We start from the raw sequence: 26474 nt of genomic DNA, 5'->3' as shown, positions 1-26474 counted from the left end.
CTACGAAGAACACATATTGAGGACAACACAAAAAACGACGAGCTTACATTGTGCTGCTGTCAGGTATAAAAACTTAGCATGCTGCTGCTCAATATCAGTTTGTTTGTACCGTCGTACCATATACATATACGTCGATCTAATGCTGTTTTCGGTTTTAGAATCGAGTCGCCCTAGGTTCGCTCTAATATTTACAGTTTCCATGCAAAAGTGACAGCTCCGAGCGAACCTAGAGCAACTCTGATCTAAAAACGAAATCAGCATAAATGTTACCGAACATTGTTAAAGGACACAAGAAGAAGCGCCCGTCCGTTTGTAGCTGTCAGAAAAGTTCACCGAGCACGCCATCTCAGGTGGCACAAATAGATGGCACTAGCTCCAACTAAATTCCGAATACTTCCCAAACAAAAGGCCCTTTTCAGGGCCATCATTTATCAACAAAGAATCGAATTGAAGTTTTGTTATTACAAGCATCAGAAAGTAGCTTGCCAAGACCGTTGGATAGTAAGTGAGCCCTTTGTGAACAATATCATCGGCATGTCGTAGAATGTCACGAAATAAAAAGATATCATTTGTGTGATTTGTTGACAGTTTCGAGTAATGCTTCAATTTAAAATAACATTCATTAAATGCTCTTTTTAGGATTACCATATAGATAAATATGTTCGAATATTTTAGATTTTGATGCACGTGTATCGATATTTCGGTATTTCCATTAGAAATAACAAAATAACTGCTTTTAATACAACCTATCAGAAGATAGTCAAAATTGTAGCATTTGTATAACCAGTCTAAAGTGTATTCTACTTCACTCCGGTTATGTCTCTGACATTACCCACCCACTTTTTTAATAATAAAAAGTAATCGTAAAAAGTTATATTCGAAAAACTGTTTTGAAGGGGTCTATCCCAAGCAAACCTACATATCTCGCTACTGTTACTATATAGAGCTTAAGTATCTTCAAAAAAGATTTTCACTATAATATTTTCTAGAACTTTACTGAAGACAGTGAGCTTCTAGCTAAATTATTTGGGGAAATAAATTTTCTGTCTCACTTTTAGGGGATTAATCACTCAATTCATTATATAAAAAGATGCATCTATTTATATCCAGAAACTTCTTCGAAAAAATCCATTCTCCAAAACCAATGGTTCAGGAGTTATTGAATTTTGATCGTGAATACGTGGTTTTGCAACACTGTGCACCTCATGTGTTGCAATTGAAACTTTGTGTGCCTATTATATTAGTTACTGCGCAACATCGACCCATCACAACTGTGCTTTGGTTGAAAAAATTCATTTAAGCGACCATTGTAACTAGAAAATATAAAGGAGCAGATGTACTGCTACCTCGAATTTGATGATATCAAGGGATTTCAAACGATTGTGTGTAGAAAAACAGAGCAATTAAGCAAACTAAGAACATATTTTTAGTATTTTTAAAATATTTCGTTTAGTCCTGATGGGTGTAGCGAGGCGCACCGGGTTACAGCTAGTAAACTATAAAAAGAACTGTTAAATCAATCGGTTCATTGGTTGCAGAGATATCGTGCGCATCACTAACGCTACTGTAAGGAATAGAACGGCTGGCAAATTAATCCATTTTTGAATGAAAAATCAACATTCTTTAGCAGTGTTTTGAAAATGGCTTGGACATTTGAACCTAAAGAAATCACGAAAACATGTCAGTGCGCCTAAAGATATATAGTCCATTGATCTGCAAATCAGTTGGAACAGCATAATCTACTCACTCCAGACAATTTTTGCTGTATTTTTGGAAACTTTAGAGCGATATGGTATCGGAGGGATAGCACATAAGTGGTTTTAAAACTATTTATGTGATAGAACTCAGAAAACTAATTTTAACGATTTTGTATCTAGTCCTCTCGGCAATCCTCTTGGAGTACCGCAAGGTAGTGTCCTATTTTATTTATTATGTATATGATCAAGGCTTCTGTCTGTCACGTTACATTTTTACGAATATTTCATAAGATAAGTCAGCAAAAACGATAAAATCAGATTCTATCCCAACTAATTAAGGTCACTAAACTGCACATAATTAAGGTCACTAAACCGCACATTTTTTCTACGGAAAGTTATTTTCTATCATGAACGGTTTTCGTGTTATTGTCATTTTAATACGTCTGTCACGTTACACATTTTTCGCAGTGAGTTTGGAGGTTGCCGGACTAAATTGAAAAAGTCTGTTCTGTTGGCCCCCAAATTTGCATGAACACAGTTTTAAGTTGAAGCTTGGAAAACAAGGAAGAGTATGAAATATAGTTTTCCTGGAGAAAAACTTTGTTTTCGATTTTATGGAGTATTCTCAATGATCTGTCACGTTACAACCAGAATCTGTCACGTTACAGTTCTATATTTTTATTGAAGCAAGCATATCGAGACAGTCGTGCACAAATCATTCTTGGTATGGGAACTGAGTATTAACGGGAAATTTCATGTTTATTTTGAACAACATATTGATTTTGATGAAGAAACCTGAATAACTTATGAAAAGGTCGTAATTTCACGAAGTAATATATTATGTCGAAAAAAATCTAAAATAACTTAAAAACATCTGCATTTTGAAGCACAATTTTTCATGAGAATTTTGAATTGAAAAACCATTTTGAAATATATTCTATAACTAAATTATTTAAAGAAAAAAAAAATTAAATCAAAAAAAAATTAAAATTTAAAAATTTAAAGAATTTTTGAAATATGTTAAATCCTTTTATTGTTATTATCTCCACAATGCAATTATATTGTAAACATTTTATATTTGCAATTAAATTTTAAACGTGTTATGTTTTTGCGTTTGGTATCTGTTAGTTATTTGTTAAAAGGGCGTATTTTCACTACTAGATATTTATGTTGAAGAAAAAAATCAAATCAGCTTCGAAATATTTAGTATTAGTATTGTATAAGAAAATTATATTTATGACTGGCAAATACTAGGAAATTTAGAAGCATACTTGAAGTTAAAAATGCTTCCTTACTAATAACTTCCTAATAATGTAATTACAGTTTCTTTAATTTTAGGTTTTCGCTAACAAAAAATCATTGTTTTTTTGTAATTGTATTTTTTAACATTTTTTTGTTTTCTTATTGAAAAATTTGACCAAAAAATATTCACACAGAAGAATCGCTATCATATAGTTTTGCTACACCCATGACGATTTTCGAACAATATATTTTGAAAGTAGTGCATTCATTGTCTGATACGCCCTATTCAAATATTACTCTTGAATAAAAATTGTTTGTTAATTAATGCAAAATATTTAGTCTCCCATAAAGATGAAACCTAAAAGGTTTCATTAGAATCGAAGATGGTCACTATTTTTGACGTAATTGAATCAAACTTGATGGAATTGCTTCACAGCAGAAAACATCTGTCACGTTACATAAGATCAACTGTGTTTTCTCAAAAATGAATAAAACTTTAAGGTTTTCACAATACAATTTCAAAAAGTAGACTCAAAGTACTAAGAAAAAATATAGGTTAGACATTGTATGCATGCTTTTAGTGTGGTCCACAAAACTTTTTCGAATTTTTGATCTGTCACGTTACAAGTTATATGGTTTCCATTACTTCACAATTGAAAATAAGCATTTATCCATATACATATCAATTTTTCAAGCAATATCATCAAATTTAAATTAGACTACGATGGAAAAATGTGGTTCCAGGAAAAAAAGTTGAAAATATGCATTTTGTGTACATTTTTAACTCCTTACGGTCCTTTAGTCATTTTCATGTCATGCAAGTAGCATCAAAAAACTTTTATAAATAACAGACATGGATTTTTGAAGTAGAATACTTCTAACGTTTCAATATGGGGTCCCGCTTCAAAAATTTCAGTTGAGAAATTTTCCCAGGTTTGAAATGCGAATATCTTCCGTTCTACTGATCGGAATCGCAATATTTTTGCACTATCTGATCGGAAATTCGTGCACGTATTTCGTATTAAATTTCGGAATTAGTGCGACTACTATAAATAAACCAAAAAAAGGATCTTAAGAAAATCCTTCGAAAACAGCGAGGAAAATGCGCAATTTACAAGCACATCTCACGCAGAGCCGTCAAAAAGGAGCATGTAAGCGTTTCATTACATACGGGAATGTTATATATACAGGTCACGCGAGCTTGTTTTGTATCAGTGAGTGCTCGCTTACCACACGAGCAACATGCTTGCCCGTACGGTACAATGAGCGGTATCATGTTTGCGTTCCCGTACCAAGCGTCATCGCAAGGTTCTTCGTGATAAAATCCAAGGAATCACCAAATCCGCCATTCGGCGTCTTGTGACCTGTGTTTCGTTGGTCACAATAAATCCGTGGTCACTGGGCCAGCTTAATATAGACCCCTAGAAATTTTGTTATATTTGTAAATATTGTCAGTAAATGTCTAAATGTGAAATAAATGTCATAGCTTCCATGTTTACATGTTTGAAGGATGCTTATTTCATGTTTAGTAGTCTTCGGTTGGTGCCCGTCAGTATTTATTCATTCATTTATTTATTTATTTATTTATTTATTTATTTATTTATTTATTTATTTATTTATTTATTTATTTATTTATTTATTTATTTATTTATTTATTTATTTATTTATTTATTTATTTATTTATTTATTTATTTACTCAATTATTTATATTATATGTCAGATAGTTTATTTACATTTTTTGTTCATTTGTTTATTTTGTGAAAATTATATAATGTAAAGGTTATGCATGAAACCAATCCGATCTAAAAATTCAAATAAACTTTTTATCGGGGCACCAACCCATACATGTTTGTAAATAATGTTTTGCTTTTGCTACGCGATATACGAGAAGGGGTCATCGATCGCGAGTGGAGATGGTTTCCGGGGGCGCGGGGAAATAAAAAGGGCTTCCCGCGCCGAAAACGGGATCAATTAAGAAAGTTCGGTCCGAGGAGTGATGACCCGCGGCAGCGTAGTCCCTTCGTCATACTGGGATAGTGCGTTTCACTCGTGATACGAAAATTGAAGTGGGATCTGAAAGATCCGAAGCACGATCCGCCAGAATCACTACACGATCGTTAACTTCTGGCAGGATCAATCGAGTGGGGTCGAAGTGTAGGCAAAGCCTAGAATAAACTTTTCACCCAGTGCGAGTGCGAGATTGTGGTCAAATGACGCCATTACGGGAGACGACTGGTGTGAAGTTTAGATTAAAACAGCTGTAAACCCCACTCGATAGTGCAAAGACGCGCGCGAAAGTTTATGTGCAGTGTACCACTCCCGGACCTTTACCGAAACGCAGGCCAACGTTACACGGCCGAGTTGCCGCCGCATCTGGATATCAACCGACGGAAGTACCCGGTCTGAAAACGTCACCCACTGTTCCTGTCCCTGTTTGCCATCGCCGTCCCGGAAACCAATGGAAGCTGTATGTCGACCAACGTTCGCCCCGGCCGCAACGAAGTGAAATGATTGTACTGTGCGCAAGTATTTTGTTAAATTTGTTAAATAAATGTAAGGTCTTGTCGTATTAAGCTGTTTTATATTCAGCTGTGATGTCCTTGAGTTAATTTAGTCCGCTAGTTTGTTTTTATAAATTTGCCCAGATACCACGTATTGAGGGAAGAAAGTCCACTAAGTGAAATTCTCCTGGAGACCGCAGAAAACGACCCAAATGCTTGTGTTTTAGTGTACCGTTAAATAGAGTGAAATGTGAGTCCGCGTGGAGTTCGTAAAAAAAGTCGTAACAATTGGCGCCCAACGTGGGGCAAGAAAAGGTGATTTGCTTTCTAGACCAAAAGTAAATCCCCTTTTCGAACGGTCTCCCGGAGAAATTTCAGTCAACTTCAATTATCGCGAAGTCATCGGAGTGATAAGTGACCAAAAATTATTTCATTGAAAAGAGTGCTAGTGAATTTTCCGATTTTTGCGAGTGATGATAAACTATACAATAGTACCATCGCTCACAGTAACAGAACGGAGTCACAAAGTAGAGTTCTAGGTAGAAATCGTCTTTGCGTGATCAAAACAAAATGCGACTGGTGTGAAGTTTAGATTAAAACAGCTGTAAACCCCACTCGATAGTGCAAAGACGCGCGCGAAAGTTTATGTGCAGTGTACCACTCCCGGACCTTTACCGAAACGCAGGCCAACGTTACACGGCCGAGTTGCCGCCGCATCTGGATATCGACCGACGGAAGTACCCGGTCTGAAAACGTCACCCACTGTTCCTGTCCCTGTTTGCCATCGCCGTCCCGGAAACCAATGGAAGCTGTATGTCGACCAACGTTCGCCCCGGCCGCAACGAAGTGAAATGATTGTACTGTGCGCAAGTATTTTGTTAAATTTGTTAAATAAATGTAAGGTCTTGTCGTATTAAGCTGTTTTATATTCAGCTGTGATGTCCTTGAGTTAATTTAGTCCGCTAGTTTGTTTTTATAAATTTGCCCAGATACCACGTATTGAGGGAAGAAAGTCCACTAAGTGAAATTCTCCTGGAGACCGCAGAAAACGACCCAAATGCTTGTGTTTTAGTGTACCGTTAAATAGAGTGAAATGTGAGTCCGCGTGGAGTTCGTAAAAAAAGTCGTAACAATTGGCGCCCAACGTGGGGCAAGAAAAGGTGATTTGCTTTCTAGACCAAAAGTAAATCCCCTTTTCGAACGGTCTCCCGGAGAAATTTCAGTCAACTTCAATTATCGCGAAGTCATCGGAGTGATAAGTGACCAAAAATTATTTCATTGAAAAGAGTGCTAGTGAATTTTCCGATTTTTGCGAGTGATGATAAACTATACAATAGTACCATCGCTCACAGTAACAGAACGGAGTCACAAAGTAGAGTTCTAGGTAGAAATCGTCTTTGCGTGATCAAAACAAAATGCGCAAACAGTGTTGAAACGGGTACGGTAGACCAGTGAATTGTCGTCACCAATTCATATTTGTTATGTATCATGTAAATTGTTGTTTGTTGATATGTAAATTAATGTTGTAATATTTTCAGTATAGGGTGAAGTGTCATATTGTTGGTAGTGTAATTTTTTAATGCAAATTTTTTTTTCGTCAAATCAGTATATTGAACGAAAATGGCTACTAGTCGAATTACTTTTGATCAAGCAAGTGCAATGATTGATGAATGGTATTATGGGATGAGGGTTGATTATTTGCAAGATGACGAGCTCGACCATGAATTGGTGTCTCGTTCTGTCGTGTTGACCGGAGATCTCAGTTTGTCGCGTAAACGGAAATGGGTCCGAGACACACTGAAGTTAGAAAAGGAAGGTCAAGTGGATGCCACTTACAGAGTTAAAGGCGATGAGGGTAGGGAAATGGCAATATGTGTTGATAAATTTTCGGAAATTAGGCAAATGTTGGAAAGTAGTGATGAGGAGGCAATCAGAAACCAATCTTTGGCACGTTTATTGCACATTGGTAAACGTGTCTCTGTAATCCTGACTAATTCGCGAGGATCACCAAACTTACACAGTAATCTACAGAATATGCTGGTGGATTTGGTGGAGATGGTAGAGGGATTGCAAAATAAATCGGATGCATTGGTTCCGGGAACCGCAGGAACCTATGAAAATAATGGTGTTGTTATCCCTTCAAACCCGTATGACACAGTTAGCGATTCGGAAGGTCAAAATGATGAATCGGTACCGAGGCCCCGAAGGTCCTTTCTTAGTATGGAGGATCTGGAGTGGATCCATTCTCTACAAGCCAGAATATTCGATTTAGAAGCCGAACTTAAAAAAATCAAAGAAGGAAAGAATGTAGGTACACAAACTCTTTCTGACCCTGATCTACCCAGTTCCCACTTTCAAAATTTAAATTCTTTTAATTCTTCTCCTTTGTACCCTCCGCAAATAACTAATTACAGAAATCAACAAAATACCACAAATAACCCTATCCATCATTCTCTTCATAATTCAGATTTTCCCATTTTCTCACAAACTTCCAATAGAAATTTGGGACCAGAGCCATTACCGGATAGAACTCGATACCCACACTACCAAACGGCACCGCAATATTCGCAGTCAGTCCATAATCCAACATCAATACAAAACCCAATTTTTCATAATCAGTACTCAGTTCCGTATCATCATCGACACACTTTGCCTGTTTCAAAGTGGAACATTGGAAAGTACAGTGGAGATGATCAAGGTCTAAAGCTTAACGAGTTTCTAGAGCTCGTCCAAGCACTGAGTCATGCTGAGCAGATTTCAGAAAGAGAGTTGTTCGAATCAGCCATACACTTATTCACCGGGTCAGCCCTAAAGTGGTACATGACTCAAAGGTCCACGAACAGGCTTCTGAACTGGCAACACTTGGTGTTCGAACTTAGACGTACATACATGCATCCTGATCTGGTCGCGCTTATAAAGATGAAAATCTATCAGCGACGTCAGCAGAAATACGAGTCTTTCCACGAATTTTATTTCGAAATGGAAAAACTGTTTCGCAGTATGAGCGAACAGATTCCAGATTACGAAAAAATCCAAATCTTACAGCAGAATATGCGCGTTGACTATAAGCGACAGTTAGCGTTCATCCCGATTGTAGATTTGCAGACACTTGTGGCCTCGGGACAGAAGTTAGATTCGTTGAACTTCTCGGCCTACAACAAAGTTTTCGGGACCGAGAAGACGGTGAATACCGTTGAAGTACAAGAGAAGAAAGGAAAGAAGAAGGAAAAGAATAACCAGTTACAATCTCAGCCACAAGTGTCTGACAGAACTACAGCAGCAGTTTCGCAACATCACAACCAAAATAGGAATAACAATACCCAGTCCTATACTCAAGATTCTTCGAATCGATCAGGTCCGTCTTCTGTTCAAAACAACCAGAGATTTTCGAATTCCCACCCACCTTCAGGACCGTCGCATACTTCAAACCAGCCACAAGCAGGGCCGTCTGCTACCTCAGCTCGTCCCCAACTTACCCTAGAGGAGGTTATAAACCGACATAACCCTCCACCGATAAACACCTGCTTCAATTGCGGTAGGGTTGGCCATCACATGGCAATGTGTGACAAGCAGCGTGCTATTCTTTGCGCGAACTGTGGCCTTCGTGGATTCCCTAAAAATTTCTGCCCGTTTTGTCTAAAAAACGGATCTCGAGCGAACGAAAATCGCCGTTCGCACCCCCCGAACGCGTAAATGTTTCGAAGTCTAGCTGGCGGAGTCCTCCACCTTTCTGGGAGCCCGCAGCCTCGAATTTGTACGAAAGGTCCGTCGATGTATGTCAAATTGTTTACCCATTCCCCAACGATAATCGACCTTATGCACGAGAAATTTTTCTAGCGGCTGGTGACAGAGAATGCGAACGGGATTAGGTAACTATTTGCTTATATTCGGATGTCATCATAACACAAAAGGGCTATAACGCTTTTATATCGTTTGTTTCGTAACACAAAGAAAAATACACTACATCCATCAGCACTTTGGTCCATGCAATAGAATTCCTTGCCGAACGCCGACTGGTATCGAAAGACGGGAGACGCACTTTATTTTCATCGGCTCATTGCATTCATTGGGAATTGCATTTTCCGACTGCTTCTATTTTCCATTTGATTCCACCAGCTCTGTGTTCTTCGACGTAATTAGTTGTGCTTTCCTTGAATTATTTTCCATCGTCAATAATATCAACATGCCTAAAAGTAAAGAAAAAACTATCATTAACGATATACTTGCCAATAAAACGGCTGAAAATCGCCATTCCCTATAAGTCCGTGTCGCTGTTTTGTTGTGGTTATTTACTGTCGTCCATCATCATCATTGCCTTGCGACGTACTTGATCCAGTTTTGACAGATCGCAGCATACATGTTGTGGTATGTGTGCGTAGATCTGTGCGATATTATTACGTGTAGTTCGAATGAGTCAATTCTGGGTATTTTCTAGTGAAAAATTTCAATCGTGAACCGGTTGGAATTTGGAAAATACCGTTTCGAGTTACTCGTTCGATTTTACTCAAATCGCTGACTCTCGAGTGAGAGTTACAGCTGATTATTAGTTATAGGGCGCCCTAGATTTAGTTGTACCGTGAATAGGTTAATAAAAGTAGAGTGTGTGAGAGTGTGTACGAGGATTTGAGTGATTGTGGGGGAGAATGAAAGGCATAGAATGAATGAAAAAGTGTGTGAAAATTCTGTGGTCCAAGTAAGTACTTGAGACAGTACATCGAGTGGTGGAGATGAACAAGTTGATCTGATCTCCGTACTCATAGTAAACACTGTAGATTACATTAATTGTGGTCAAAACTGATTTCGACAGGATAAACTGGTTTGTGATTTCGTTCAACGCTTGTGATGATGGCTGAAACCTTTAATCTGACGCAACAAAAAATCGCGATATTGACACTTGGCAGGACGTTTGATGTTTGATTGAAGGCACTATTCTTTCCGATTTTGACATTAACCCCTGCATATTGCCCGTGACAGAGAGTGGACAGGCTCACTCCTCTAAAGTCGCGTAACTCGTAGGAAAGAGATCCTCTGGCCTTTGGAAAAATCATTTTACGAGTTAAAACTGACATTGGAGGAGAAGTAGTCGCATTCAACGTCGGCAGTACAGGATGAAAAAAAAACACTTCGTTTTTTTTACCCCGACTCCGGGAAGATTGTGACCTGTGTTTCGTTGGTCACAATAAATCCGTGGTCACTGGGCCAGCTTAATATAGACCCCTAGAAATTTTGTTATATTTGTAAATATTGTCAGTAAATGTCTAAATGTGAAATAAATGTCATAGCTTCCATGTTTACATGTTTGAAGGATGCTTATTTCATGTTTAGTAGTCTTCGGTTGGTGCCCGTCAGTATTTATTCATTTATTTATTTATTTATTTATTTATTTATTTATTTATTTATTTATTTATTTATTTATTTATTTATTTATTTATTTATTTATTTATTTATTTATTTATTTATTTATTTATTTATTTATTTATTTATTTATTTATTTATTTATTTATTTATTTATTTATCTATTTATTTATTTATTTGTTTGTTATTTATTTATTTATTTGTGCATTTTCTTGTTATTTATTTATTCCATATTGATTTATTTACACTATTTATTTACTCAATTATTTATATTATATGTCAGATAGTTTATTTACATTTTTTGTTCATTTGTTTATTTTGTGAAAATTATATAATGTAAAGTTTATGCATGAAACCAATCCGATCTAAAAATTCAAATAAACTTTTTATCGGGGCACCAACCCATACATGTTTGTAAATAATGTTTTGCTTTTGCTACGCGATATACGAGAAGAGGTCATCGATCGCGAGTGGAGATGGTTTCCGGGGGCGCGGGGAAATAAAAAGGGCTTCCCGCGCCGAAAACGGGATCAATTAAGAAAGTTCGGTCCGAGGAGTGATGACCCACGGCAGCGTAGTCCCTTCGTCATACTGGGATAGTGCGTTTCACTCGTGATACGAAAATTGAAGTGGGATCTGAAAGATCCGAAGCACGATCCGCCAGAATCACTACACGATCGTTAACTTCTGGCAGGATCAATCGAGTGGGGTCAAAGTGTAGGCAAAGCCTAGAATAAACTTTTCACCCAGTGCGAGTGCGAGATTGTGGTCAAATGACGCCATTACGGGAGACGACTGGTGTGAAGTTTAGATTAAAACAGCTGTAAACCCCACTCGATAGTGCAAAGACGCGCGCGAAAGTTTATGTGCAGTGTACCACTCCCGGACCTTTACCGAAACGCAGGCCAACGTTACACGGCCGAGTTGCCGCCGCATCTGGATATCGACCGACGGAAGTACCCGGTCTGAAAACGTCACCCACTGTTCCTGTCCCTGTTTGCCATCGCCGTCCCGGAAACCAATGGAAGCTGTATGTCGACCAACGTTCGTCCCGGCCGCAACGAAGTGAAATGATTGTACTGTGCGCAAGTATTTTGTTAAATTTGTTAAATAAATGTAAGGTCTTGTCGTATTAAGCTGTTTTATATTCAGCTGTGATGTCCTTGAGTTAATTTAGTCCGCTAGTTTGTTTTTATAAATTTGCCCAGATACCACGTGTTGAGGGAAGAAAGTCCACTAAGTGAAATTCTCCTGGAGACCGCAGAAAAGGACCCAAATGCTCGTGTTTTAGTATACCGTTAAATAGAGTGAAATGTGAGTCCGCGTAGAGTTCGTAAAAAAAGTCGTAACAATCTGGCTCGTCGTGGTGGTGTAAAATGCATCTCCGATTTAATCTACGAATGCTGATGATGTGCAGGAAGATGTCATCCGAGATGCCGTGACCTACACTGAACACGCCTAGCGCAAAACCGCAATGAATGTCCGATAATCTCCGTATTGGAAACACAATTTCAATTTTGTTCTTTATCAAAAAAATATGTGGTCATCCTGAAATCGCTTTCTTTTCGGTCTTCTTGGGAAGCAGTACGGCTTGGATATTTGGCAACACACCGCCCTGAGCAATTGTCACTCCGGAGAGCAGTTTGTTCAACTTTTCGTTGTTACGAATCGCCAGCTGCTGAAGACGTGGGATAGTTCGTCTTTTTGTTGTCACGGGCAGCATCAGCATTTCCTTCCAATTTAAACACTTTAGCAGCAAGGTATTCCATTACAGCTACTAAGTAAACGGCACTCCGATGCGTTCAACACAATTTGCTTGTGTATCGACCAACGAAGGAGAGGAGCTACGAAGAACACATATTGAGGACAACACAAAAAAGGACGAGCTTACATTGTGCTGTAGTCAGATAAAAAAACTCAGCATGCTGTTGTTCACGCTCAGTTCGTTTGCAGCATCAGCATGCAGCAGTTCGTTTGCAGCATCTCCCGCGAAATTCAAACCGCCGTCCGTTTACTGCTATCAGAAGAGTTGGCCAGGCACGCCGTCTCCGATGGCACCAAAACTGTTACCATATACACCAGCTCCTAGTAAATTTCGAACACTCCCCAAACAAAAGACCCTTTTCAGGGCCATCAATTTATCGACAAAGAATGAGATTGAGGTTTTGTTATTAAAAGCATCAGAAAGTAGCTTGCCAAGAGCGTTGGATGGTAAGTGAGCCACTTATGAACAATACCACTGCTTTCACGTAGAATGGCACAAAATCAAAAGTTATTTGTGATTTGTAGACAGTTTAGTGTAATGATTTAATTTACAAAAACCGAACGTTTCGATATAGGTGCTCCGTTTCAAAATTTTCGGCCAGAATGCTGCCTATTTTTTCAAACGTGAAAATCTTCTGTTGTACTGAATGAAAACCTTCGATTTTTGCGCTGATTGGAAATAGTTGTGACTAATTCTGTAGAATGTACAATTACTGAAAATAACGGATTTTGTGAAAGCAGTGATTGGTCCGTACAATTCGATTCCAAGCGAGCCAGACTAGTTTTCGTTGGAAGGTCCACCTCTGACAATAGAAGTAAACTATTTTATTTTGAATTCAACTACAACTTCCTTGAAAACAGCACAGCTAAAAAACTTTTGGGAAAAACGCGCAAACCTAAATTTTTCACTATAATGGAAACTGCCTGTGCCCCCGCCGCACAGCATCATCAAGAGTGATAGTAATTCAAGCCGGAAGGAAAGGGGGAGGGAGGTTGTAAGGCAATGGAAAACGAAAATTTAATTTATATCTCACTGGAATATAATTGGCTGGTCCTGAAAAGAACTTGTTGGTTTGTGGTTTATTTTGGGTCACAATTTAGGCCCGCTCTATTTCTGATAGCTGTGAATTTCTCGCAGGGCGACAGTTTCTGTTGGGTAGCGATGAGGCTTCCTAACGCCAACCGTGACTGGGGCACTTTTCCACGGCCTTCGTTGCTTACTGCTTGCGGGGAGGCTTTCTTCCGGTGGACTTACGAGCGGTCTGTTTAGTACGGGCCATGTAGCGAAAAATGCTGATCTGCTACTTCTGTGATGATGGTAGTAGGACGACGGTCAAACGCTCGTTTTCGTGCCTGCATTTATAAAAGTTCAACAATATTTTCAAAGAATGTTGCAAATTGACAACTTGATAATACCAAAAATACTCCAAATAAATTATGTATGTGCAAAAGACGACAAAATCGCAAAGAAATTACTGTTCCAACACAGAACTTCCTGTCGAGAAATTATTTTTTGGCGGGTAAATTTGCTCGATAGAAATGCGGTTCGTCGATTGGCCCATTCAGATTCGCAATTTCAATTTTGTTCATAATCAAAAATGTGTGATCGTCTTGAAAAGGACAGTTTTTACAGCAATATGCATTTCATTTGCGAGTTTCAGCGTTCGATTTATGGGTGTCGGGCCATAAGGCCGAAAGCCGTTAGGCTGAATGCTGCAAGGCCGAACGTCATTAGGCCGAATGGGTCATAAAGCCAAATGTCATTAGGCCGAATGGGTCATTAGGCCGAACGCCATTCGGCCGAATGGGCCATTAAGCCGAATGGGTCATTAGGCCGAATGGGTCATTAGGCCGAATGGGTCATTAGGCCGAATGGGTCATTAGGCCGAATGGGTCATTAAGCCGAATTGGTCATTAGGCCGAATGGGTCGTTAGGCCGAATGAGGCAGTAGGGCCAAATGGCTTATTAGGACGTATGTACCATTGCGCTGAATGTCATTTGATTAAAAGCATCGTTTCAGAGACTTATTGAGATGACGCGTTGATAATCGAAGGTGCTTAAGTATATTCCTTAACATCGGTTGTGATGGGTTTATTTATATGTATTTTATTTAGAAACTTTTTTTTTAATTTGCTGATTGCGGATACCAATACGTTATTCATTAGCATTGCATGTATCATCCGGAACATTAAGATACACAAGCCGTATGTCATGAGATAAAAAATTGAGTGTATGTCATAACGTCCGAAAAATTAAAGTTTCAACCCAAATTGTTTCCGATGTTTACAACGTACCCCTAGTGCGTCATAAGGTCTCTCTGTCACAATGACGCATATTCGCTATCAGTTTTAATATTAGCAAGCGCCTCAAAACATCTCGTCATAAAATTTCTTTACGAGTACAAGTGGAACCTCCCTTTGAGTACTTAATTCCCTCACGCTTCACCATTCTATTGACGATTGTCCTAGTCCATTTAACGAGCTACTTTCTCCCAATCTTTACGCATTTTTGCCCGTAAAAAATAACAGATGCATATAGCAACGATCCTAGAAACGAGCTTAGCAACGAACAATAAACAATTGCTACCTGCTTTACGAGCCTGATTGAAAATTCGATCATCAAATTTGTTTGTCAAGGCCGCAAAAACTGAAGGGACCGTTCTTTCTTCTATACTTCAAAAGATCTAGTATACGATGTACCATGGAATTTGGAATACTTCTTTGTGAGTTGGTAGTCTCGATTAACCTCTGATCGTTAGCTAGTTAGTCCCCGCTGCGCTGTCTTCCTATATACCCTCCGTCTTTTTGATCTGTATATTCCAATGTATTGAATTATCAACAAACCAGGTCGAAACGTGGCATAACCAGTCGAAACTTATTGGAGCACCGCATGTGGGAACATGGAAGACGATTGACGAACTTCATTTGGACAGATAGCTGGTAGTGTGTAGGCGAATGTGTTCCTTGTTGGAGGAAGAACCGCACAGAGGAATGAATACGCTCAGAAGAATGAATGACTCCGTAAAGTCGTTAAAAATTTTAATACCTATGCAATTAATGAATATATTATTGCTTTTGTAGGAATCATTCACGAAATAAAATATACGATGTTAACTGCAATCAGATGGAGTCCAACGTGGTTCTATAAGTTTTAGCTAAACATTCCCTAGAAAATATAATGTCGAAGAGTTTTCCCTAGAAATTACCAAACAAAACCATTCTGATTATAATATCAATATCCGGAAATAATTTCTCAGAATGTACCGTTCATCAGAAAATCAACCCCAAAGTATATTGCCAATGATTGATATTTCAAAATAAAATCCCATTTATAAAAAGCATTGGCAATAAAAGAAAATTAAAATAAAAAAATCAGTTTAACTTAATATAACCACTAGCTATAACTATTTTTCGGTTGTTACACTGCTCTAGCGCATGCGGCCTAGCCGCATAACCTCTCGCAAGAAAACCTGTGATCCACTCGTTTGCCCGGATTACTCAAACATAGGGGCTTTTTTTTAGTTTAAGTCCGACGGAGCGGAGCGATGTCGGACAGCACTTGACATAAAGCGATGTGGCGTAGCCACATTAGCCGTCACTTTCACTTATTTGTTCCGTTACAGCAACGAGAAAGGTGTTGTAAATATTCTAAACATTATTATTGCAAGTTTTAAAAAATCGTAAAAAGTCCCCCTTCATTGAAAGTTTTCTGTTACAACCGCAATACATATTTATCATTCTCTTTGGTCCATTCGGCCTAATGACTCATTCGTCCTAATGACTCATTCGGCCTAATGACCCATTCGGGCCACTGACCCATTCGGCCTAATGACCCATTCGGCCTAATGACCCATTCGGCCTAATGACCCATTCGGCCTAATGACCCATTCGGCCAAATGGCCTTCGGCCTAATGACCCTTTCGGCCTAATGGCAGTCGGCCTAACGGCATTCGGCCGAACGACATTCGGCCTACCGGCTTTCGGCCTAATGACCCAGCACCGATTTATGCTTTTATTTCGGTCTTCTTGGGCAGCATTCCTGATTGGATGTTTTGTTTTTGAGCAATGGACACTTGTTTGTTCAACTTTTCGATTACGAATCGCAGGCTGCTGAAGACGTGGGATAATTCGTCTTTTTGTTGTCACGGGCAGCATTTCCTTCCGATACACAATTTGCTTGTGTATCGACCAACGAAGCTACGAAGAACACATATTGAGGACAACACAAAAAAGGACGAGCTTACATTGTGCTGCTGTCAGGTATAAAAACTTAGCATGCTGCTGCTCAATATCAGTTTGTTTGTACCGTCGTACCATATACGTTGATCTAATGCTGTTTTCGGTTTTAGAATCGAGTCGCCCTAGGTTCGCTCTAATATTTACAGTTTCCATGCAAAAGTGACAGCTCCGAGCGAACCTAGAGCAACTCTGATCTAAAAACGAAATCAGCATAAATGTTACCGAACATTGTTAAAGGACACAAGAAGAAGCGCCCGTCCGTTTGTAGCTGTCAGAAAAGTTCACCGAGCACGCCGTCTCAGGTGGCACAAATAGATGGCACTAGCTCCAACTAAATTCCGAATACTTCCCAAACAAAAGGCCCTTTTCAGGGCCATCATTTATCAACAAAGAATCGAATTGAAGTTTTGTTATTACAAGCATCAGAAAGTAGCTTGCCAAGAGCGTTGGATAGTAAGTGAGTCCTTTGTGAACAATATCATCGGCATGTCGTAGAATGTCACGAAATAAAAAGATATCATTTGTGTGATTTGTTGACAGTTTCGAATAATGCTTCAATTTAAAATAACATTCATTAAATGCTCTTTTTAGGATTACCATATAGATAAATATGTTCGAATATTTTAGATTTTGATGCACGTGTATCGATATTTCGGTATTTCCATTAGAAATAACAAAATAACTGCTTTTAATACAACCTATCAGAAGATAGTCAAAATTGTAGCATTTGTATAACCAGTCTAAAGTGTATTCTACTTCACTCCGGTTATGTCTCTGACATTACCCACCCACTTTTTTCTGGGCTCACCATTCATATTTTTTAATATTAGAGGTTACATACATACGGAAAACAAACAGTTTGACGCAAAATTCGATGAAAAAAAATTTTGCCTGTGGTTGCCATTTTCGGAGCCTTGACCATATAAATGGCATTAGGCGAGTTTTACGATTTTGTGACTTAAATTTGTTTGCTGACGACACTGTTCTGTTCATTGCAGCTAAGGATGTAGATGAAGCCGTGGCGCATTTCAGCGAAGATTTGCATTCCCTTGCTCGTCGTTAAAATTTAAACAATTAAAGTTAAATGTTGCTAAAACTAAATACATGATTATCTCTTCGGCTAATACTAGGCCTGACGTTAACGTTGAAATAAACGGTGAAGCTGTTGATCGCGTGAGTGAATTAAAATATCTTGGAATAATCATTGTTGAAAAGTTAGCCTTTAGGTCTCACATCGACAATGTCATCAAAAAGATTGCTAAAAAGTATGGTATATTGTGTCGTCTGAAAAATGATTTAACAATTAGTAGTAAAATTTTATTATATAAATCTATTATTTCACCACATATTGACTTCTGCCCGTCTATTTTGTAAAAAAATCGTGACCGACCATCTTCGATTTTGATGAAACTTTTTACGTTGCGCCTATGTGGGAAATTAAGTATATTCAAGAGATAATCAAATCATTTTGTCTCAAGGGCAACTTTTTAAAAGGGCGTATGTGTTTTTGCGTGCACCACTTTCTAAAAAATATTGTTCAAGAACCATAATTTGTACAGTAAAACTATTCGAGAATGCGTTGCAGGGCATTAATTAATCTTTTTAAAAAAAATATACACTGATACCGATTATACATATACCGATTTTCAAAAAATTTATAATTTATATTAAAAATTGAAATTAAAAAAACCCCATTTTTTTAATTTTTTATTTTTTGCCAGCGAAAACCTAAATAAAAAAGAAACATTTTAAGTCTAATTTCATGTTGGAGAAGTTATCAATAAAAAAGTTTTTCTAACAATAACTTTATACATGTTTTTCAATTCTGTACTATTTTACAGACAAAAATATATTTTTTTATCGATTGTGATTCTAAATGTCATTTCAAATGAAAATGCTCTTAACATAAATCTTCGAAAATGTAGTCGTTTTCAAGATATTTTAAAGATTGTTTCGACAAAAAGTAATAATTCGTTAAATTACGCCCTTTTCATAAGTTATTCGTGTTTCTCCATCAACAATCGTACGATTTTCATAATAGTCATAATACATTCTACAACTTTCCTCTTTACACCATGACGGTATAACGAACCATTAAAAAACTACAGGAAAATAATAAAAAAATTATTAGGCTACATAGAAATTGAATTCTCTAAAAATGTTGTTTTCAGTGCCAAGCTGATAATATTCGGATAATAGTTCAATTTGTACGTTATTTAAGTCGCACATTTGAGAATTACTCTTTATTCTGGAGAAACCATAGGAGGACATAGATTTTACCTGCCAATGTTTTCTGAAGCAAAATAGTTGATACCTGTATGAACCATGTATTAAAACTTACCTATATTTTACATTGAAATTGGTTAACACATTAAAGAGACTTAGTCAGTACGGTGTTTTGGTGTCAACAAGAGCAAATTATTATGGATATCAATAAAGTAAGGTGTTGTAAGCCATTTCCTAGTAAACGGTGTTCATCGAAGCTTCGCAAAATAACGCAAAAAATTATTGAAATTTTAAAATCCACAGCGTGTAAAATTCAATTGGATGAGTCTGTTTTTATATGTGATACTGGCAAGTTGCAGGCATGCAATTCTGACAATATAAAATATCTGCAGTTACCGAGCATCTACACTACAGAACCACAATCATCACCTTCAGGATATGATCCAGTAGACATACCATCGGTTACACCAATCTTCTCAGCATCTACTCAGGAAAGCGATGTGCAGGATTATTCCAGAATACATAACATTGAAATATTCAATAAAGGTGTCCTGGGAATCAACGTTTCACCAATAGCAATAAACAAGCTTCAACAAGTCAATTATTCCAATAGTAAATATTCGAATATTTCACATGGAATACGAAAACATTTATTCGGGTTTAATGTAGAAAATGATGAGCTGGAGTTATTAAAAACGAAAGCTGCTGACCTTGATGATATAATTTCTCAACTGAAAGAGAGATTTGCGGATTCAGGATGTTCAAGAAAGGATCAAGTGAGGTTATTGTCTATTTTATCAAAATCTCGGTCAAATCAAAAGATAATGGATGAATTTCATGCACAAACACATTGTATCGCAAGCTAGGTTGTTAATAGAAGGAAAACATCACAACAACAAGAACAACAACAACGAAAAGATGGTTCATACTTTGGATTCACAAACAAAAAAACACGGTGTTGGAGTTCTATGATAGCGACCAGATTAGCAGAGCTATGCCTGGGCTAAACGACTATGTTTCTGTGAAAAAAGGATGGTAAGCGTCAACATGTACAAAAACGTCTATTAATTTGTTCATTGAAAGAGGCTTTTAATAGGTTTAAGGAAATTAGTGAATTTACTATTGGATTTAGTTCATTTGCATCATTGAGACCGAAGAATTGCAAGTGATTCACGAGAATATTATTTTAATGCTCCATAGTCTACAAAAATATTTTTTGCTAGTCTTTGTAAATATAAAACTTATTATAACATTGATGCTGAGTGGCACTTTTTTGCAACTTCTCATGGAAAAGGACCCTGTGACGCAATTGGCGGGACATTGAAACGAATGGCAAGAAATGCGAGCTTAGCAATAGCACACGAACATCCAATCACAAGTGCAGAAGAGTTATATAAATGGGCTAACCAGCTAAGTAATGAACAATTAACAAAAATTTCGTTTTGTTATGTATCACAAGAAGAATACGAACAGGGAGCAGCTGAATGGAGTAGCCTGTATCAGAAGGCAAAAATGATTCCAGGTACACAGAAATATCACTCTTTTGTTCCTATTTCAGAAAATAAAATTGCCGCGAAACTGTTTTCGAATGACGAAACACCAAGTATTTTTAGCATATATAAACGAACAAAGTGTTAAGGTGTATATAGAAGATAGGAATTGTATATAATAGGAAGAAATAAATTTTAGTATAAAAAATGACCGAGAGTGATTTTATAAATCGGACCTATAACTTGCAACATTATCCTCTTATCATCTTGGTGTCAAAAGGTAAGTTGTAGAACTTACCATGACTATTATGAAAATCGTACGATTGTGGATGGAGAAACGCGAATAACTTATGAAAAGGGCGTAATTTAACGAATTATTACTTTTTGTCTAAACAAAATTTAAAATATCTCGAAAACGACTACATTTTCGAAGATTTTTGTGAAGAGCATTTTGATTCGAAATGACATTGGGAATCACATTCTATAAAAAATATATATTTTTGTCTATAACATAGTATAGAATTGAAAAACATGTACAAATTTGTTGTTAAAAAACTTTTTTATTGATAACTTCTCCATTATAAAGTTAGACTTAAAATATTTCTTTTTTATTTAGGTTTTCGCTGGCAAAAAATAAAAAATTAAAAAAATGGTTTTTTTTAATTCCAATTTTTAATATAAATTATAATTTTTTTGAAAATCGGCACAATTTTTTTCAGTGTATATTTTTTTACAAAGATTAATGAATGCCCTGCAACTCATTCTCGAATAGTTTTGCTGAACAAATTATGGTTTTCGTATTATTATTGTTTGTTCATTGTGCATGCAAAAACACATACGCCCTTTTAAAAAAAAGCTCTTGAGTCAAAATGGTCTAATAACCTGTGGAAGTCATGGAGACTCATAAACCAAACATAGCTGCAAATTTTTGTTAAAATCGGAGATGGTGGATTATTATGGTCGGCCACTTCCCCGTGGAATTCCTCAGTTATTTCAATAACTATGTAATACCACGAAGATTGTATTTTTTTCTCGTCTATTATTTGCATTTAGTCACACTAAGTTATATTCGCTATGATGATGATGGATTTTTGTTACTTGTTTATTATAGTTTTTAAAAATAATGAGAAGTCTACAGAAGTCTGAGCCACGCGCGCGATAAGCAGATAGAGACTAATACTATGTTCACACTATGAGTTAAAACGTGTTTTACGATTGATTTCGTGTTTTAAGAGCAATAACATGTTTTCCCATCGCGTTATTTCATATAGCGAAACGTCATTTTAAAACCTCTTTTTTTCTAAATAACACGTCTCGAGATAATATATTTGTGAGTCGAGCACAACCCTGCGAGCTGTTACTGTCACACAGTGTCGCCTAGCCGGACAAAACCTCAAAATTTTATTTTTGATTTTTCATGATTTAACATTTTTCTCTGTTTCTTAACAGGTTGAATAGAGTCTTCTCGAAATATTAAGTCCCGAGGACGATAGTTCGATTTTTTACATGACTTCAAAGGTGAAATAGATGATAAATTCTGAGGAAAACTATTTTCAAATCTAAGTTATTCAAATGCATATATCTTTTTAGTTAAGATTCCGATTGAGGTCAAACTGATTTCATGTGAAAGGTTATTCGCTGGACTTATAGCTGCCATTCAATTTAGTCGATACATGCCTTTCTTCTCGCTTAGACATGAAACACAAATAATAAATCGAGCAATAGTTTAAAGTTATAATGTTCAAAGTGGCTGTAATTTTTTTTGAAACGGTTCGGAAAGATCGCTTGTTGTTCACGATACTCGAAAATCAGTGTACTTTCCGAAAATGAATATCTTGTTTTGCCCCTTTCTGCCCCGAGGTATGAAAAAAGGTGATTTTTCATGATGCGTCTGAAGGAGACGCATGGTAGCCTTTGACTACCCAGGGTTCGCAATATAATTTATAGATGTGTCTTATCATTATCAACAATTGAAAAAATGTGTGTTCTGCTAAAAAATTCACCGCACCAAATTTTTTGAAAGTGAATTTTTGGAAATAGTGCACTTTATATTTGTAAATGTTGAATTTTCGAACCACCCTAAGTGCCAAAATTTTGAGGAAATAAAAAACAAAAAATAAACATAAAATATGAATTCAGCGTCACAAAATTACCCTAATGTGAAGTTTTCATCAAATTCGGGCCACTTTTGAGGTTTTGTCCGACTTTTGTATGGAAGGTGATCACTGTGTGTCAGTTTGTGTCAATTCCATGACAATTCTATACATTTCGTTGCGATGACAAATGTGTACACTTCGTTGCAATGGCAATTGTTTACACTTCATTCTTCATAATTTTGTTTTGGTAGCTGGTGCACGTGATTTGTTTCGAAAATAATGGAGCCTGAACGCAGTTCAAAGAAAACGAAGAAAAATCGGTGGAGCGCGGCTTGCATTGATTTGCTGGTAGAGGTGTGGGCCGACAAAATTGCGGATTTGCGAGGAAATCGTAAAAACAACCACGTCTACCAGGAAATTAGACATGAGCTGGACAAAAGGGGTTTTACCGTAGGAACGGACGAAACTAAAGTGAGAATTCACAACCTCACATCAAAATACAAGTAGGTATACTTTTGATGTAATTAAAACTAGCAAAAAATGATTATCGTTTTTCTAGGAAAGAGAAAGCTCTAATCGGTCCCTCCGGAGGATCACCGTCGACCTGGCCGTTTTATGCCAAAATCCACAGTTTTTTGGGTACATTCTCAATAAACAACGTGTCTCAACGAGTTGAAGAAATTATTGCCAGGTAATTACACGTGTTTAGTTCATTTCCCAAAACATTCAGTCTTGTTACGTATTAAGCGTACAACATAAAAAACAACAAAACGTAATACATGAAAAGGCTTATAGAATTGCGTACAATATGACAAAGATTTTTTGTGACATAATAAAAATATTCATTTTGTTTGTTGTACAGATGCTGAGATAATTGCAGAATATGTAGAAGAAGCCGTTGATTCCGATCTATCCTACGCAGGACCGTCGCTGGATTCTGGAATGCCGTTGAAAGTTGGAAGAAGGAGAAGAAAAATATATCACAGAACGAGCTTTTAAAACGATGGGATAAAATGGAGGAAGCATCTAGAGAACAGAATGAATATTTGAGAGAGACAGATCAAAAGTTGTTTGATTGGAGTCGCAACGAACCACTCTACTCGAAAGATTTGTTCAAAATTCAGCTGAAATGAAAGACGCTTTCATTTCCTTCCTAGGCTCCAGAAATTAGTTATTCTAAACAAATATGAATAAACATTAATACTTACTGAAGAAGGTAGCATTAGCATGTCTTATATTCGCCGCGTTTTCATCATAATCGTGAATTATAGCTGGCTTTTCAGGATATATACGACCCTTTTCACTTCTTAGCTGTTCTATAATCGACTTTAAATTAAGATGATCGTCGTTTACATTGAGGAAGTTATGAAGTACACAGCACGCTTTTAATGATCAACGACGAGTTTTCAATAGTGTTGTCGATTCCTTTTCCAATTCGACGAAACCGTGCTTTGATATGTCCAAAAGCATTTTCCACAACTCGCCAAGGACTTGCTTGCACAAAATTGTAAATTTTTTGTAACACATCTCCAGCGACGTTGAAAAGGTAAGGCTTCATAAGATTTTTAGAAAATCTGAATCTGAATGTCTCCGATTATCAACACCGGCACATTAACACCGTATATGTTTTTTGATAGTTCATCCCAAGGATGCAAAATGCCTACCTTTTCTGCGGTTGTAATTTTTCTGCCTACATTCTCATTTCTCTCTCGATGCTGCTGTCATTCGCTAGTGCAGGACGCCCAGCGCTGTACAGCTGCCTGTGTGCGAAGCAGTAACATGACAAAAAACTACTGTCCCCAGTACAGCCACCAGACGCGAGCGGTACAGCTTCTCTTTCCCTATTTTACATTTTTTAATATTTTCAATCTTTTTAATATTTTTATTCAAAAATGACGACAATGAATGCGGCTCATTTACGCCACGGCCGGCATCAACGCTTTCGTGTGCGGGCCTCTCCCTTTGACTATGCAGAGAAAAATGTACAAAGCGAGAGAACAAACTTTACTACGCCACACTCTCACAGAGCAGTCGGAGTACAGCAGCAAAACAAAAATGTATTCTACTGCTGTACGGGAAAATGTATTCGGTTTGGCTACCGTTCTGGCAAGAGCTGTAGTGATGCGTCGCTGTAGCGGACTGTACGGCTTGTGCAAATGTAAATATACCAAAGAAAATGTAGTTTATCGGTACCGTTGGCATCCCTGGTTCATCCATTAGGGGGTTTTCAGTAAGGTGCTGCTTTAAAAGCGATGATTCGTATATCTGCGAATCGTTGCATCGCCCTGGACTACCGACATTTATGCATAAAAACGTTTTTAATCCACCTAACAGTGTGATGAGACATTTCTTATAACTCTTATCACTCTCTTCGGATATTATATCTATTGAGAATATATAGAACTTGATGCTTCGCGATGTTTTTGATAACACACACTACATGGGATAGTGGCAAGACTCAGAGAATCGCTCAAATCAGCATAGGACAACAGCAGTGCTAGAAATCTCAAAACAAATCAATGGGAAAGTGAAAAAATGGCCCACAAAATAGACATACAAACAAATTATTGCTAATGCTCTGTTAATAAAATATCCAAATTCCTCAATCAATGCATTGTGGTGGGAAAACTGAATTTTCCTAAAGGGGTTATATATTGTAATGAGCCAAAAAAAATTTTTTAATCGATTTGAAGTTTATAGTTTACTCAATTTTCCAACGCGACTGAGAACTAAGAAATCAACGCTTTTTCTTGAAAAGGGCGATACTAGCGTTCACACCATTCAAAGAAAATCAACAGTGAATATTTCCAGACTTGGTTTTATTTCCTATTTAAGAACTATTGTGTTTTGCCTTTCTCAATAGGTATTGCGATTGCTCTGAAAACCGACGTTTTAACGGCCGGAGGACCGAGTGACATATACCATTCGATTTAGTTCGTCGAGTTCGGCAAATGTCTGTGTGTGTATGTATGTGTGTGTATGTGCGTTTGGCCGAGTGACATATACCATTCAATCCAGTTCGTCGAGTTCGGCAAATGTCTGTGTGTGTATGTATGTGTGTATGTGCGTCTGTGTGTGTACGCGAACACAATCTCACTCACTTTTCTCAGAGATGGCGGAACCGATTTTCACAAACTTAGTCCCAAATGAAAGGTTCAACGTTCCCATAGACTGCCATTGAATTTCTAATGGATCGGACTTCCGGTTCCGGAATTACAGGGTGATGAGTACGATCACGTAGAAAAAGTCGATTTTAATAAATTCTGCAATGAATGTATAATGGTGAAAATTTTTCCAAAATGTGACCACAACTGCTTCGATTTGTAGTACTAGGTCAATAACAGCCATTCAAAGTCTTTTTGGTCACATTGGCCACCATCATCGGTTCCGGAAGCCCCGGCGGAAGTATCCAAATTCAGAATAACACTCACATCGGTTTCTCGGAGATGGCTAGACCGAATCAACCAAACTTAGTCTCAAATGAAAGATGTTGCATCCCCGTAAATGGCTATTAAATTTTATCCCGAACCGACTTCCGGTTCCGGAGTTACGGGTTGTGGCGTGCGAACACATAGCAAATTATGATTCAAACCGATACTCCGATGAAAGCAAAAGAGGTAAAATTTACGCTAAAATGTCTCTCAAACAACTGAAATTTGCAGTTCTAGATCACCGACGGCCAAACAAACTTTCGTTGACTACATTGACCACCATAGACGGTTCCGGAAGCGCCCGGGAAAGGCGGCCATCTTTCAAAACTAGCAAACTCATATCAGTTTCTCGGAAATGGTTGGGCCGATTTTCACAAACTTAGTCCCAAATGATAGCTATATTATCCCCACAGATGTCTATAAAATGTCGCAC

At 37.5% G+C, this 26474-nt stretch overlaps 2 protein-coding genes across 2 annotated transcripts in view; both read left to right on the top strand.

The window, feature by feature from the left end:
- Positions 1-26474, top strand: part of LOC131678069 (neuroendocrine convertase 2) — a 388069-nt gene that overhangs the window by 65353 nt on the left and 296242 nt on the right. The window lies entirely within an intron of this gene.
- On the top strand, positions 22607-23679 carry LOC131678072 (uncharacterized). The gene is made up of 3 exons (XM_058958211.1): positions 22607-23113; positions 23170-23301; positions 23473-23679. Exons 1-3 carry the CDS (start codon positions 22890-22892, stop codon positions 23477-23479), a joined length of 363 nt encoding a protein of 120 aa, XP_058814194.1. The 5' UTR covers positions 22607-22889; the 3' UTR covers positions 23480-23679.

This window comes from Topomyia yanbarensis, chromosome 1 (assembly GCF_030247195.1).
Source record: "Topomyia yanbarensis strain Yona2022 chromosome 1, ASM3024719v1, whole genome shotgun sequence".
Lineage (NCBI taxonomy): Eukaryota > Metazoa > Arthropoda > Insecta > Diptera > Culicidae > Topomyia > Topomyia yanbarensis.
Note: the sequence above shows the minus strand (reverse complement) of the source record. Positions and strands in the feature narration are given on the sequence as shown.

Coding starts and splice junctions, on each gene's coding strand:
- LOC131678072 (XM_058958211.1), top strand. CDS start 22,890: ATGGAGCCTGAACGCAGTTCAAAGAAAACGAAGAAAAATCGGTGGAGC. Junction 23,114..23,169: donor AACCTCACATCAAAATACAA/GTAGGTATACTT, acceptor TCGTTTTTCTAG/GAAAGAGAAAGCTCTAATCG.